Source organism: Aythya marila (assembly GCF_965140915.1).
Source record: "Aythya marila genome assembly, chromosome: 1".
Lineage (NCBI taxonomy): Eukaryota > Metazoa > Chordata > Aves > Anseriformes > Anatidae > Aythya > Aythya marila.
The window spans coordinates 202,970,192-202,985,845 of record NC_139042.1 but is presented as its reverse complement, the minus strand read 5'-3'; the positions used below and the strand labels follow the sequence as shown (position 1 = coordinate 202,985,845).

The following is a 15,654-nucleotide window of genomic DNA, read 5'->3' as shown; positions in this document are numbered from 1 at the left end:
CGCCCACACCGTAGATGTGCGGCTATTTAGTTATTTAAATGACTTCTGGCCATCTAGCCGGCACTTCAGCGGGAAGCTAAACTGCAGGCACCGGGGAAGGGCTGCGATATTTCCGATAAACCCCGGGTGCCGTTTAAAGCCTAATTAGTTATGTTTAACCTGTGAATCGCCAGCTCTCCGAGCTGGGAATGACCGGCCCGGGGCGGGGAGTGATGGCGAGGGGATGAGTGGGGATGGGTGGGGGCGTGCGTGGATGCGTGGATATGGATATATATGGGAATATATGGGTATATATATGGATAAAATGGGGATATATGGATATATATGGGTATATATGGGGATATACGAGGATATATGTGTGTAGATGTGTGTGGACGCGCCTGCGCCTGTGCCCAAATTCCCTTTCTCCCCTTGGTCCCCCCCCTCCCAGCAAGCCCCAGCCAGGGAAATAAGAAATAAGGAGACAAAAGCGCAGGGACTCCATCTCCTTGCTCTTCCCATGTGTCTTCTCCACGAGGATCCTTGAATTTTCGTTCCCCCTCTGTGCTCAGAACTCCGAGATCCAGCTGCCTCCCTCCTTATATTTATTTATTTTTGTTTTATTTTATTTTTATCTCGGTGCGATTTGGGAAGGAGCCGGCAGCATCGTCTTCCTCGCCGGTATCGCCTCCCCTCTCGCAGCTCGATGTGGGGGAGCACAAATCGCGGCGAGCAGATTTCCCAGGGATTTTCCCTGCCCGCTGATGGGGAACACACACCCCGAATGATTTAAGCCGCATTCCTATTTCTTTTTTTTCTTTTTTTTCTTTTTTTTTTTTCCCCGACTTATTCATTTCTTTATTCGTACGAATTTAGCCCCGGCTTCTCCACTCCTTTCGCTGCCAAACACAGCATCGTGGCTCCAAAACACTCCTTTGGGAAGGGTTTTTCGTAACAAAACCCCACTCGTGGGCTTGGGGCTTAGCCCTCCCCTTACCGTCGAGTGTCCGAGCCTCTTCCAGCGGCGTTTGGCTGCGGGAGGGCTCCCTTCTCAGCCCTAATGAGCCCCAAGTTATTACCTTAATTGAATGTGTTTTCTAAAGATAGAATTGGGAGGCGATCGCGTTACCTTTCACCTTACAGAGTCACTCTAGAAGCGGAGATAGCAAACTCCCAGCGTCAGCAGGAAAATTAAAAAAAAATCCTTCCCGGACTCGGAGTGTAAATATATCTATATCTATATATTTATTTTTTTTTCCCACTAAGTGATCATTTTTCATCCCGTTTCGAGAACCTTTCACTCCAGCGGTGGCTATGGGGGGTGATGTTAAATAAGAGGGGGAGAGTTCACCCCACTTTCTCCCCCTCCCCACTTTCTCTCGGATGCCGGGCAGGCTCTGCCCACCCTCCACAACAGCCTGGCCCCCACGGACACACGTTTTTCCCCACGACAGCCCCTCCAGGCTGCTCCTCGGGGGCTCCTCCGCCTCTCCTCGGCTACACCCCTCCCTCCGGGGGGGGGGGACGACGACATGGGAGCAAAAGGCACCGACCTTCAGTAGGAAAAACCAGCGCCACTAAACCTCGGGCAAGTTTTCCAGTGAGCAAATCCGACTTTTTTTTTTTCCCTCTTTTCCTCCAACACACGGCAGGGCTCCCGGGGAGGGCTGCAGGAAGGTGGTGAGGGTATTTATTTTGAAGCGAAATGGGCAAAAAAAATGGGATTTTTCAGCCTCTCATATAAGGGAAAGAGGGAGAAGTCCAGCACCCCTCCGGCAGAAATATGGGGAAAGGCCGGGGGGGAGGGGGGCTTAATGCAGGGACGTGGGGGTTTCTCCCCCGACCCCAGAGCAGCTCGGGGGGGAAGGGGAGATTGCTTTTCGCAATGGGGGGTGGGAGAGGGGGGAAACATGCCCCAACTTTGGGGTACAGGGTCGCTCTCCGTGGGGAGAGAGGCAGCAGGGAGGGAAGGGGGGAAATTTGGTGCTAGGGTCAGCCCTGGAAGGACGGAGGGACAGTGGGGAGAAAGATACCCTCCAGGTGTGGCAAGGGGTGCGTGGGGATTTATTTTTTTCTGCATGGATAGCGTACCCCTATAATAATAATAATTAATAATAATAATAATAATGACTCTATATAACTCCCTCACGAAGGGGAGGGGGGGCAGCAGGGCAGGCTCAGCCCCCCCTTGCCAATGTCACCGCTTTTCCTCGAAAGCTCTCGGTGCAGCCGTGGGCTCGCTCCGATGCTATTTGCACCATCACAGGCACAATTAATTTTTTTCCCCCTTCTCTCTCTCGCCAGGCTCTGCAGGCTCCCGGCAGTGACAGCCGCTGCCGGGACGGGTTTCATCACGCTCACACCTCTGCGAGCCCCAAGGACCCGACTCGCCCCCCCCCTTTCCCCGGCCCGCCCCCTGTGATTTAGCCGGGCTGGGTGTGCAGAGAAATAGCCCATCATATTTCTCTCCCTCTTTCTCTGCCCTTTCCCAACCCGGAAGAGCTCTGCTCTTCAGCCCAGCCCTGAGGAGGAGGAGGAGGAGGAGGAGGGCAGGGTGGGCGTTTGGAGGATGCGGCTCCCCCAGGTTTTCCCCCCGGGTGGGAGCTTGCGCCATGCCAGCAGCCGCCGCTCCGCTCCTCCCGCACTCCTGCGCTGAGAGCTCCAGCGGAGCAGGACAAAATAAAAAGCATCTGCCCAGGTCAGTGCATCCGTGTCCCGTCCCCCCCCCCTCTCCTTGCCTCCCCATCCCTCTCTTCTCTTTTTTATTTTTCACCCCCTCGCCTCCTCCTTTTGCTCCTTCTCCACGTGGAGGGAATTAGGAGGGGAGCTGGGCTCAAAGGGCAGCAGCCGCCGGCTGAAACTCAACCCGAGCCCCCCCCTCCCCGCCTCTTATTGCTGGGAGTGTGCGGGAAGGGGGGGGTGGGCGGCTTTGCCCGGTGACCTTGGGGAAAGACACCCCCGGCCCGGGAGGGACGAGAAATTTAGGAAGCGAGAAGGAGCTGGGCTGCCCCTGGCTGGTGGGGTGAGGATGGTTGGGGCTGGGGGGACACGATATGGGGCACGGCGCTGTCAGCCCTGCCCTTGCAATATTAACCTCGGTATGGGGAGGGAGGTAGCAGGAGCCTTGCCGTGCCCCATTTCGGCCTTTTTTTATGGGGATAAAAAAAAAAAAAAAAAAAAAAAAAAAGAGGTGCAGCCACGCAGCCCCCCATTCCCAAAGCGTTGTGCGCCTTTCCGCGCTGTCCCCACGCGCGATTCTCCCCACCCGGGACCCGATTTTGGGCGATCCGTACCGTGTGTGCGTCCTATAGGCTATATATTTAACGCTATGTATTTAAACAAAGGTATATAACACACAACAAATATATAAGCTTCTAATAGGGTGTAACTAGGGCGAGCTCCCCCGCGTCTCCTTTCCCCAGATCTCCCTTGTTTTATACCTCGCCAGCCCAAATCATGCCTATCCCTGCTCCAGGAGGAGGTGAGGAGGAGGATTGCTCTGCTCCGGGCCCGCACCCCATATCTCCGCGAATACCCGCCCGGTTCCCTGTCCCCAATCCCACCGGGGAGATGGCTTTTGGGTGCCCGAAAGCTAAAGGCTGAATTTCCCTTTTCTCCCGGCTTCAGATCTCTCTCCTCCATCCTCCCCTTGTAGGAAATTTGCCACTGTCCTGCCCAGGGGCAACCTGGGCTGTCCAAAAATGCACGCAGGCTGTCACCGAGCGCCTTTAAAAACAAGGGAAACAAAATGTGTGTGCGCATCCATCTCTCTCCTCTTACCTTCGCGTGTCCGTGCGCAGGCAGCAGGCTCTGGGGGGTGGATTTTAATGAAACCGGCTAATTAATAACCGCCGGCCCTGCTTGTTTTCCCCATTATTTATGGGCCGCAGGTGCGGAGCTGGGGTTCGGCACCCCGGCCACCTGGGCGGGTGGAGGGGGACACGGAGGGTCCTGGCATCCTGGGGACAGAGGGAGAGGAGCAAAAGGGGTTTGGTGAGGAAGGAGGAAGAGGGCAGGGCACGGCATGGCACCCCCCGGCACTTTGCTCCCGGTTGGGGCAAAACACTTCATTCATTTTCCCCGGGGATGTTTTTTATTTTATTTTATAATTATTATTTTTAACGGAGCCGAAGGGGGTGTTTTAATTTCAGGGGGGTAAAAAACGAGGAGAAATTACTTCCCCACAGCTCCTCTGGGGGCTCCGCTCGGCCCCCAGGACGGAAAGGTGCCTATAGGGGCACCTCTGGGGGACAGCACCCCAGAGGAATTAGGGATGAGACCCCTTTATAGCAACAAGGAGTGCAAAATCGGGGCAGACGTGTGTCCCCCTCCTCCAATTTGAATCTGGGAGCTTGGGACACTAAATGCGAGCGGGTTAGGGCCGGGGGGCTCTGGATATGGGAAGTTTGCTTTGGGGGCGTTGGGGGTGCGAAGGCTGCTCTGAGCTAGCGGCAGTCGGGCTCTTCCCGGAGCAAATCGCTCCGGTTTGGGTGCCGGAAGGTCAGGATATGTCCCTCCATCTCGGCAAGGAGCCGGTGTTAATTCCGCCGCCTCCTCTCACGTCGATTTGGTTGTTCTGCTTCATCATAAATCCCAGGGTTTGGGGTTTATGGGGGAAGAAAAGAACCCCAAAAGTCATTAAACCCGACGGCAGCCTCACCTTTTCCACGGGCTGTGTGGAAACCGGTTCAATTCACCTTCACATCTATTTCCTAAATCGCTCCTGGGAGGCAAAACCGAGGCGAGCAAAGCGAGAGCCCCTTCCCCGCCCCGGGACGCACATCCCCGGCGCTGGGAGCCGCCGGCTGATTATTGTAGGGAGATCATTTGCTTAAAGCCTCAGCGGCGGGGAAATACAACGGCTCATTTTCTTTTTTCTTTCCCTTTTTTTCCCCTCTTTTTTTTTTTTTTTTTTTTTTTTTTTTTTTTTTGGCTGGTAATGCGGATTTCCTTAACCTCACCGGATTTTTTTGGGGGTGGGATTTGAAGTATTTATTCTCTCTCTCTCTCTCTTTTATTTTTTTTTTCCTATCCTTCCCCATCTCTTTTATTTTTTTAATCGTTTTTTATCTGCCGGAACCTCTCGGAAGCCGTGCCCGATCCCAGCGCCGTGCCGGGGGGAGTGGTGTCTGCGGATGCTCTCTGTGGAGCTTGAAGCAGGGGAAGGAAAAAGAAAAAGAGGTGGGAAAAGAAAATAAAAAGAGTGAAAGAGAGAGAGTTGGAACCCTTTTTCCAGCCACCCCTCTGAGAAAAGACAGGAGGAGGAAAAAAATAAAAAATAAAAAAAGGGGGAAAAAAGGGACTTACCGTGCTGAGCCTGAAGCCGGGGCTGCGCTGAGGGAAAAAGAAGCAGGGAAACGGGGAGGGAAGGAAGCTGGGCTCTGCCTCCCGTCCCGGAGCAGGACGGGGACAGGCAGCGGGGGTGACAGGGCCACCAGCCGGGACCCCCCCGGGTCCCCCCCGCCGCCTCGCCCGGCTCCGCTCCGGGTTTGCGCCGCGCACTTTGGGGAATGCGGCGGGGGGAGAGGTCGCCGCTGGGACTTGCGGAGCCGGTTTTTGATCTTTCTCAGATTTTTTTTTTTTTTTTTTTTCCTAAACTCCTGCAGTGTCCCGGGGCAGTAGCCCTCCTCTCAGCTTCAAAGGAGGGGGGGAGGAGGGGAAAGAAAAGTCCCGGTTTCTCTCTCCTCCCAATTTTAATTCTTCGAATTTCTGTTCTTCGGCAGAGCAGGGTTTCCCCCCCCCCCCTTCTTCCTCCCTCCTCATCACATATCATCATTTGTGCTGAAAAAAAAAAAAAAATGTGTGTGTGTCTGCTGTGTTGCACGAAGGGAGGAAAAATCGGAGCCGATGTAATCAGAAGTTGATTTGTGCTCTCGCTCGATTTGCATGGCTCGGCACTTCTTTGTGTGCGTGTTTGTGTGTGTCTGCTTCCTCCCGATCTGCACGAAAGGGAGATAAATGAATTATTAGACGCGAACGGAAACGTACACATATGTGCATTTGAAAAAGAAAAAAAAAAGAGAGAATAAATAAGAAAAAAAAAAAACGCATGTGGCTGGTTTCGAAGCAGAGGGGAAGGCTCACGGGGGACAAGCTGCCTTGAAAGAAGAGAAGCAGAAATGTCAGCCTAATATCTCTCTTTTTTTTCTGTAGGACATTATTATTATTACTATTTTTTATTATTATTATTATTTATTTATTTATTTATTACTGGCTTGTGGTTCGTTTATCCTGCTAGAGAGAGGGTGGCGTTGGGGGAAGAGATCACAATTCCTTGTCTGATTGACGGAGGGGGAAAAAAATAAAAACAAGAAGAAGAGAGAGGATAAAAAAGAACTATTCCGTTCTCTCCCCGTCTTTGTTTAAGCCGGCCTTGTTTAAGCCGGCCTTATCTCAGCAGCTCCCCGCACACCGGGCTGGTCCCGGCTGCGTGCCCCGGGAGGGGGCGATGGATATGGGGCAGTGCCTTTCCCTCCCCGACCCCATTCCCTCGGTAGAGAGCAAGGCAAAAAAATCTTGGGAGCTCTGCCCTGGGCCGTGTCCTCTCCATAACCCTCCGATTCGTAGCTCCCGGCTGTTTGTACAGCTTTACCTGTACTATTCTGGTACCCTGTAAAAACCCCAGCCCGGCAAACGTAACTTAATCCGCTTGCAGTCAATTGTCGTCTAAAAGGAGGGTGCGAGGGGGGGTAAAAGGGGAGGAGGGGGCTTTTTCTGCCTGTCCCCGCCCCAAAAAAAGGCAGCGAAACCCACGCCGGTGCCACTTGCTCGGGTGGGCATCGTTGGGGATGGAGCAGAGGGGGCCCGGAGGCAGCGGGGCGGCCCCGGCCCCATAAAACCTCCTCAAAACCTATTATAACAGCAGGGCCTGGGGATAATAGTGCGGTGGTGGTGGGGGGGGGGGGGTCGTGTCTTTTGAATGCTCACTTTTAGGGGAGAGGTAGGCTGGTACCCGCCCCATCTCCCTGAGTCTTATTATTATTTTTATTTTGGGGACTTTTGTCAAAGGGGTTTTGACTTTTCAGGGGCAGGGCTCACCCCATTGCAACCCCCCCAACGCGCAGCCTGACAGCCCCTGGCTTGGAGGGATGCTGGAGCCCGGCTCCCCCGGCAGAATTAACCCCCGAGAGCCTTATGGGGCGGCTGGGGGGGGCGATCCTGAGGCTAATTGCTCCAATAAAGGGATCCTATTAACGCCGGGCTGTCACTGGAAACCCTGCTGGGGGCTGCCGGGTGTGTGTGGGGGGCGAGGTGATGGATCTGCGGCTACAGCCTGGGAAAAGGACGGTCAAGGCCAGCGATCATGGAAAAAAAAAAAAAAAGAAAAAAAAGAAAAAAGGAAAATAATAATAAAAAAAAAAAGGAAATAAAAGGGGAATCACGAGAAGGGAAGGGGACAAAATTATGAATTTGCGCTTTATTTCTGTATTTATTTATATATTTCGGGAGTGTGTGTGTTTTTGCCCTCCCCACCACGGTTCTCCCTCGGCCGGGAAGGGGATAGACAGATCGGGGCTGCGGAACCGGGAGGAAGAGGCAAGGGCAGGCTGAGCAAAGCGGATCTGAAAGCGGGTGCCCTCCCCCCAAATCGGGACTGTGGCAGCAGGGGGGAGGCGACGAGCAGGGTCCCCCCCCGTCACCCCCTGCCCGCCCCGTCGGAGCAGCCCCCGGCACCGAGCAGGCTTTGGGGCGACCGATTTATTTTATTGCTTTTATTTTATTTTATCTTTTCTTGCAACCGTCGCTTTTATTTTATTGCATTGCATTGCATTTTGTTGTATGCTGCTAATTTGATTTGGCGTCAAGCTCTCCTCGCCCTCCAACTAGCTGAAAGGTGACGACTGCAAAAACCTTCCCCTACCCGTGGACGGGGGCAAAAGCTCATTTTCTCGAGGGTTTAGCAATTTTGTGACCTCTTCAGGGAAATTCCCCTCCTGCGATCCCACGCTGTAGGTCCCGGAGCTGCAGCAGCGGTAGCGGAGCGGGGTGGTCTCAGCTCACCTGCCCCTAGCCCGTGCCACCTCCCTCCCCCTAACACTTCCCAAAGGATTGCTTTTAAAGGGATTTTTTGCGAAGGGCTGGGGACCAACCCCACCCGCAGCGATGGCTCGGGCTCGGGGGAAATGCAGGGAGGAGGGATAAAGGGAGAGACTCTGGCCTCACCTCTATAAAACACGTTTAGGGTTGCGGTGGGGGGCGGAAAGTTTCTGTTTTGCCTTTAAATCAGTATTTTGCAAGCGAGAGGCTTCCCCTGACCGCTTCTGTCCAAAAAAATATCTCCCCCCAGGGGGAGGGTTTGAGGCGCGGGACCCTGAAAAATAAAATCAGGCAAAGCAGCTCATGCAGAGCCGAGGCGAGAAGGAAATCGAGCCCGGAGCGAGTTAAAAATCCACGGAGAAGGCCGTGAGCATCCCCCCAAACCCCCATCTCGGGACCCTCCCTGCACGCCCCCCTGCTCCCCTAATGGGATGCAGCCAGCCGTGCCCGGTTCCCCCCGGAGCCTCGGAGGCGCCGGGCAGCGAGGGGAGCAGCAGGGCTGGGGGGGTCCGGACTTGCTCCCCCTCCCATCCCGGGTTGTTCGCCCCCCGGCCGCTGTCCCCACCGGTACAGAACACCCCCTAGATGCCCCTAACCCCACCGAGCTCGTTTTCCCCCCCGGCTGGGTTGTCCCGATTCCTCCTCACGACTGATTCCCGTCCCCGGCTTTTCTACTTGCCCCAAGTCAGTATTTTCAAAAATAGCCGTCTAAAAATACAGACCATTTTTAATGCTTGAACCGAAAATTCAACCTCAGCGGTGTTTCTGTGCCCCACGCTCACATTCGGGTGGATCCCCCCGGCCCTGCCGGCAGCGCAAGTGAAAAATCGGGGCTAAAAATCGGCGCAGGGAAGCGCGCATCTGCCGAGGACTTGCCCGGCCGCCCGTTCCGCGCAGCCCCGCGCAGCGGCGGGGAGCGGGGTGCGCGGGAGGCGCTGCCGCCGCTGCGGAACCCCGGGTTTTAATTAGACCCCCCCGTATAAAAAGTGCCGAGAGGAGCTGAGCTTCCTCCCGCACACGGGTAGACTCTGGCTGGTCGCTGTGCGGAGACACAGAAGGCTCAAAGCGGCCCCGTGAGTGACTTTTTGCATTGCTGCTTTTTCTTTCAGTGTTTTGCCTTTTCTATCATTTCATTATTTCTCATTTTCTTTTCTTTTCTTTTCTTTTCTTTTCTTTTCTTTTCTTTTCTTTTCTTTTCTTTTCTTTTCTTTTCTTTTCTTTTCTTTTCTTTTCTTTTCTTTTCTTTTCGAATTTTCACACTTCTTTCTTTCTTTCTTTCTTTCTTTCTTTCTTTCTTTCTTTCTTTCTTTCTTTCTTTCTTTCTTTCTTTCTTTCTTTCTTTCTCTCTCTCTCTCTCTCTCTCTCTCTCTCTCTCTCTTTCTCTTTCTTTCTCTCTCTCTCTCCCTCTTTCTCTTTCTTTCATATTTTCTTTTTTTTTTTTTTTTTCCTTTTTTCCCTTTCCCCCCCTCTCGTTCTGTTTTACTCCCTTCCTCTCTTTCTCCCTTCATCTCATTCTCACTTTCTGTCTCCCTCTCTTCCTCTCTTTCTCCCCTTCTCCCTTCCTCCCCATTTCCCTCTCCCCTCTCTTCATCTCTCCCCCATAACCCCCCTCCATCCCCCATTTCCCACTCCCCCCCTCCATTCCCAGCCCCCTCCATCCCTCCCCATCCCATCTCCCCCCATCCCTCCCCGTCCCGTCCCGTCCCGCCCGGTCCCGTCCCGTCCCCGCTAGGGGATGCCCTGGCTCAAGGCAGCGGCTGGGCTGGGGGGGGCGGGCGGCAGCCAATCAGCGCGGCCCGCGCCCGCCGCCCCGGTTCCTGCTCGCCCCCCATTGGTTGAGGGCGGCGGGAGGCGCTGCGGGGAGCCGCGGGTTCGAGACCGGGGGTGGCCGGGACGGAGCGGGGACACGGTGGGGGGGGGGGCCTTCTCGAGGGGTTCTGATGAGCTGTCCCAACCCCTGATGCATGTCCCCTCCAAGCCTCGGTAGGTGTCCAGGAGAACCAACATCTCCGGTAGAACTGGGCAAAAAAAAAAAAAAAAAAAAAAAAAAAAAGCCCCCAAATTGTATTATTTCCTTGTTGGCATTTATATCCTAAAAGCAAATCCTCAGAGGGAGCAGCCCTAAAGCCGCCGGCAGCCCTTCGCAAAGAGAAGCGTTCGCCTTTAGGGTCGCCAGCCCTCGGAGGTGCTGCACCTGCCGATGCAACCCGAAGTGGGATCCGGCCGCTCTTGAACCTCCAGGCCCCCGAGGTGCTGGGGGGGAGGAAGAGGGGAAACAGCCCCACTCCATCGCATAACGTCTGGGAGCTGCGTGCCGCTCGCAGAGTTTGGTGGCCAGCGGAAAAAGTTAGTTAAGCCCTAAAAAAAAAAAAAAGGAAAGGAAAAAAAAAAGGGGAAAAAAAAGGAAAAAAATGAAATAAAGACAAAAAAAGAAGAAAAAAAATAGAAAAAGGAAAAGGAAAAAATAGGAAAAGAAAAAGAAGGAAAAGGAAAAAAGAAAAAATAAAGAAAAAAATAAAATAGGAAAAAGGAAAAGAAAGAAAATTAAGTAGTAAAAATAATCAGAAAGAACAGAATAAGAGAATAAGAAAAATAAAGAATAAAATAGGGGAGGGAAAAAAGAAGTTGGTGAAATTGCGCCGCCCGGTGCGGGGTTCTCGCGGGTGCGCGGCGGGGGCAGCGCGGAGGCTCCGGGTGCGCCCCGCCGGTCCCCTCCTCAGCCGGGGCCAGGCTCCGCCTCCCCGTGCTTATGACACTGGAACCTCCTTAAGTTGCGTCTCGCCACAGCTGTCTGTAAGCACTGAGCCGGCTGGCGCCATCCTGCTCCTTTCAGAAAGAATGCCTTCCCTGTAAAAAAAAAAAAAAAAAAAAAAAAAAAAAAAAAAAAAAAACAGAGAGAGGGAGGAAAAAAAAAAAAAAGGGAAAAAAAAATAGGGCGAGAGAGCACAATCTGATCTGATCAAGCACTTTCAGCTTCATCCCTCCTGGGTCACATACTGCTCCTCCACCAAGGTTTGTGCGGAATTTCTTTAGCGACTTTATTTTTTTTTTTTTCCTTCTTCCCCCCTCCTTTTGCCCTCGCTCCTTCCCTTCACCCCCAACCTCTTGTCTATCGCATTACCCCCCCTCCTCTTCCCCCCCCCCCCCACTCTTTTTCCTCTCTTCCTCCCTTTCTCGGTTGCATAATAATTAATGAGCAATCAAAGTGGCTCTAGGCTGCAGCGCAGCGAATGGCACAAGTTCTCACCGGGCTTAAGCCGCCGGAGCTTCTCAGGTGCAAATTGAGCAAACAAATAAATAAACAAACGACCGCGGCGACACCGAAAAAAAGAAAACAGGGGTGGGGGGGGAGAGAAAAAAAAAAAAAAAAGAAAAAAAAAAAGCCAGAGCAAGAGAACTGCGGCGGCCGGAGCTGCTGCGAGCCGGGCGGGGAGAGAGCGAAAGAGAAAGAGGCGCTGGGAGAGGTGGGTCCAGGGCAGAGCAGGCGCTTCCCAGGGATGGCTGCCGCGGGATGGGATGGGTTTGCTGCTGCCTAAAAAGTCAGGTGCTAAAGTTCAGAGCTTCTCAAGCACGTTTCTCTCTGCCACTCTCTCTCTCTCTCTCTCTCTCTCTCTCTGCTCCTTCCCTTTCCTCTTTCTCGTTACAGGTGATCAAAGAAGAGAAACATCTGCAAAAGAGCGGAAGATACCGAGGGGATCTCACTTCGTAGAGATATTTTTTCCCTCAGTTTATTTGTTTTCCTTTTTTTTTTTTTTTTTAATTACATTCTCTTTTTTTTTCCTCCTTTATTTTTATTTTTTTTTTTTATTTTTTATTTTTGGAACCGGCCGCTCATCACCGCAGCCCCCCTCCCTCCGATTTAAAAACCAAAGCAAAACAGAAACAACCCCGAACTCGCCGAGCAGTTTTCCCCCTCCCCGACTCCGCACCGTCTCCGCACCGTCCTCCCCCTCCCACCGCCGGCCCCCCGCGCCCTGCCGAGGAGGAGGAGGAGGAGGAAGAGCAGCGGCGGAGCACCGAGCGCGGAAGATGGAGGTCTCCACGGACCAGCCGCGGTGGGTGAGCCACCACCACCCGGCCGTGCTCAATGGGCAGCACCCGGACTCGCACCACCCCACCCTTGGCCATACCTACATGGACCCCACGCAGTATCCTCTCGCCGAGGAAGTGGATGTACTTTTTAACATCGACGGACAAGGCAACCCCGTCCCCCCGTACTACGGCAACTCCGTGCGAGCCACCGTGCAGAGATACCCCACGGCCCACCACGGTGAGTGCCCCCCGCTGCCCCCCGGCCCCCGGCGGCTCCGAGCAGCCCCTAGCCTCGCTGCCGGTGGGCAGAGCCCCTGGGAAACTACTGCAGGGGGGCGATTTGGGGGTTGGTTTGGGAGAAATGCATCCCTACCCGGCTACTTTTCGCTTTCTTTTCCCGCTTTCTTTCTTCTCTTTACTTTTTATTTATTTATTATTACTATTCTTTCTCTTTTCCTTCTTTCCTTCTTTTCTTCTTTCCTCCTTCTCTTCTTTCATTTTTTCTCTCTCTCTTTCTCTCTTTCTCCTTTCCATCTCTCCTTCCTTCCTACTTCCCTTCCTACTTCCCTTCCTTCTTTCCTTCCTCCCTTCCTTTTTTCTTTTTCCTCACTCCCACTTTTCCCCTTTCTTGCTCTGTCTTCCTCTTTCTCTTTCATCTGTCATACTTTTTCCTTTCTCTTTCTCTCTTCCCCTTCTCTCTCACTTAGGCATTTTCCTCTTTAATTAGGCGAACAAGCTTTTCATACGGTGTTCAGTTTTTGCACAAGTAGCTGATCTTGAGAAGAAAAGCAAGCTGTAGAGCAGGGGTGTGAAAATGACCCCGCTGTCCTCACGCTTGGGATATTTCATTTGCACCTTGGGAGCTTGTTAGGCTTGATTTGAAAGTTTTGCACATTCACCCAGGGCCGCACCACGGCGCGTGTTGAAAACAAGAAAGAAGAAAAATCCCGAGGTGCAACCAGGTTAGGCACCAGCCCTGTTGTGTTTCCTTGTCCTGCAGGAAGGTAGTGAGCCACAGCCTGAGTTTTATTGCTGGGCCACAGCTTTTAGAGAGGAGGCAAAATACCTGGGGCCGATGGGGCCCAGGTCTGAGGAGGGATGAAAGTTTTGGTGCTATCTTTTTAAGAAGGATTGGAGCAACCCAGTGTACGTGGCTCGAGTTTGCCTCTATGGTTAAAAATTAGGGAAAGGGGGGAAAATAATAATAAAAAAATGAAGGAAACAACCAGTCGCTGATTTCCAAAGCCGCAGGGTGACCTCTCCGAAGTGGCGGAATCTAAAAAGTCTGAGGCTTGCCGTAGAAATCACCCCAAAATCAAGGCAAAGAAGGTGGGATGAGTGAGCTGGGCTCAGGGGGCTGCTCCCGGCCCTCGGCTACTCGTTGAGTGCGAGGCTGCATTAGGCTCCGCTCAGTAACTGCATTGTTCGCCTATTAGTCCATTTAAAACAATTATTTCTAAGGATCAGCAGCCTTTGTCCTTTCTTTCTTTTCTCTTCTTTTAATTTTTTTTTTTTTTTTTTCCCCCAATATATCAGCAGAAAGTGGAACTGCGGTCTCTCTGATCTAGCCTGAATATTATTTACTATGCTACTTCCTGGAGAAGATAATGAATCTTGACCCTTTCTACTCGTATAACCCACCTTCCCTTCCTTTTGAGCAGTTACTTTCAGTATTGTTCACAAATGTCTGGTACGGTGAAAAGTAGCTTGGAGATCTTCTAGACATGCACAAGCTCCCATGCAAACATACGTGTCCACACTGCACCCACTCCTTTGCTATCTGTAGCTCGATAGATCTGTGTTTGCATCTCTCCTTCTGTATATTTAGCAGTCTGTACACACGTATCACGATACCTAAAGAGGTTAAGGACCTCTAGATGTCAATGTGTTTCAGAGCTTTATTAGCAGGCACAAACTTGCTCTCCTCCAGGTGAATAACTGTGTTTTTCAGCTTCTAGCGATTTGCTCAAGTCGCTGTGGATTTGGGTAGATTTGATTCTTTGAATGTTTTTTCACCAGGGCAGGAATTATTTTAAAATATTAGGTACGATCTCTTCAGAACATTTACAACCAAAGAAAAAAAAAAGTTTGACTGCATAAATTGAAATAGATCTAGTGGTCTCCCTCAACCCAAATCCAGGTCTGTATTTTAAAACACAAATGAAAAGCCTTTTGTGATACGAAGGAGATGGAGAGTTTCTTCTCAGACAGTTGGCACTCTGCGTGTACCATGAAAACGCTGTCTAACATGTGAGGACAGCCTGATGGATTAAAAAAAAAAAAAAAAAAAAAAAAAAAAAAAAAAAAAGAAAGTAAACTGGGGCAGTATGCAAAGTTTAGTAGCCCTGTTGGAAAGGTTATAATTCCGTTTTTGGGCATCTTCTGGTCTTCTTCGTTTGGCCAGAATATGCCCAGGGTTTGTAGCCCACGGCTGCTTTTGGGAAGTGACTGACAAATTATTTTCCTGCTAAGAAAAATAATTTCTGCAGCAGGGGCTTGGCAATTTCACACGGGATCTTTCCTTCGAAGCTTGCCTGGGAATGTCTGGGAGGGAGAGGGTGAAGCAGGGCTGGCCAAATCCCGCTTCTGTGTCCCAGGGCATCTTTGCTCAGGGGGTCCCAGCCCAGCTACTCGGTCCTGCATGATCAGGGCGGCCACCTCGGAGCTATGACACCACTAAAAGTTTAATTTTAAATGAGGGGAAGCCGAGGGGTCTGCACCAGATGCGATTTTTCTTGCTCGCCCCGCACTCAGGATCCAGTGGAGCTTTTGGGGAAGGAGGGGAAGGGATGGGGGGCGCAGGCTGGCATCCCCCCTGGCGGGCTCACAGGGGTGCAAGGGGAATGTAACCGGCTTTTTGCTGTGCTTTTTTTCCGCGCAGGGAGCCAGGTGTGCCGCCCCCCGCTGCTGCACGGCTCGCTGCCGTGGCTGGACGGGAGCAAAGCGCTGAGCAGCCACCACAGCGCTTCCCCCTGGAACCTCAGCCCTTTTTCCAAAACCTCCATCCACCACAGCTCACCGGGACCCCTCTCCGTCTACCCACCCGCCTCCTCCTCCACTTTATCCGCCGGCCACTCCAGCCCGCACCTTTTCACCTTCCCGCCGACCCCTCCCAAAGATGTGTCCCCGGATCCGTCCATCTCCACTCCCGGCTCCACCGGCTCCAGCCGGCAGGACGAGAAGGAATGCATCAAATATCAGGTGTCCCTGGCCGACACCATGAAGCTGGAGTCGTCCCACTCTCGGAGCAGCATGGCCTCTTTAGGGGGAGCCACGTCCTCCGCGCATCACCCCATCACTACCTACCCGCCGTACGTCCCAGAATATGGCTCTGGACTTTTTCCCCCCAGTAGCCTCTTAGGAGGATCGCCTACCGGGTTCGGGTGCAAATCCAGACCGAAAGCACGGTCAAGCACAGGTAGGGTTTTTGGCTTCTATTTTATTTTATTTATTTATTTATTTTGTCCCAAATGCTCGGGAGAGGAGAGGAAGCAATAGGGGTGGCAAAGAGGGTTCACGGCCACATCCTCCACGCACAGAGGGATGCGCATAAACACTCGTGGGAAGAAAAAAGGGGGAAACTTGCTGACCCTACAGCTTGCCCTG

The 15,654-nt window shown here is 52.5% G+C and overlaps 1 protein-coding gene across 8 annotated transcripts in view; it reads left to right on the top strand.

Annotated features, from left to right (window-relative positions):
- Positions 1–2,566: 2,566 nt before the first annotated feature.
- The window catches only part of GATA3 (GATA binding protein 3), a 29,478-nt gene continuing 16,390 nt past the window's right edge, over positions 2,567–15,654 (top strand). Inside the window, exons 1-3 of one of the 8 annotated variants that reach the window (XM_082763749.1) lie at positions 2,567–2,677; positions 11,663–12,286; positions 14,930–15,466. In XM_082763749.1, the coding sequence (XP_082619875.1) occupies positions 12,046–12,286; positions 14,930–15,466 (778 nt within the window). In that variant the 5' untranslated portion in view covers positions 2,567–2,677; positions 11,663–12,045. Of the gene's footprint in view, positions 2,678–10,097; positions 11,029–11,272; positions 11,291–11,390; positions 11,481–11,511; positions 12,287–14,929; positions 15,467–15,654 lie in introns of those variants that run through there. The other 7 variants (XM_082763752.1, XM_082763748.1, XM_082763751.1 and 4 more) reach the window with 7 other exon arrangements.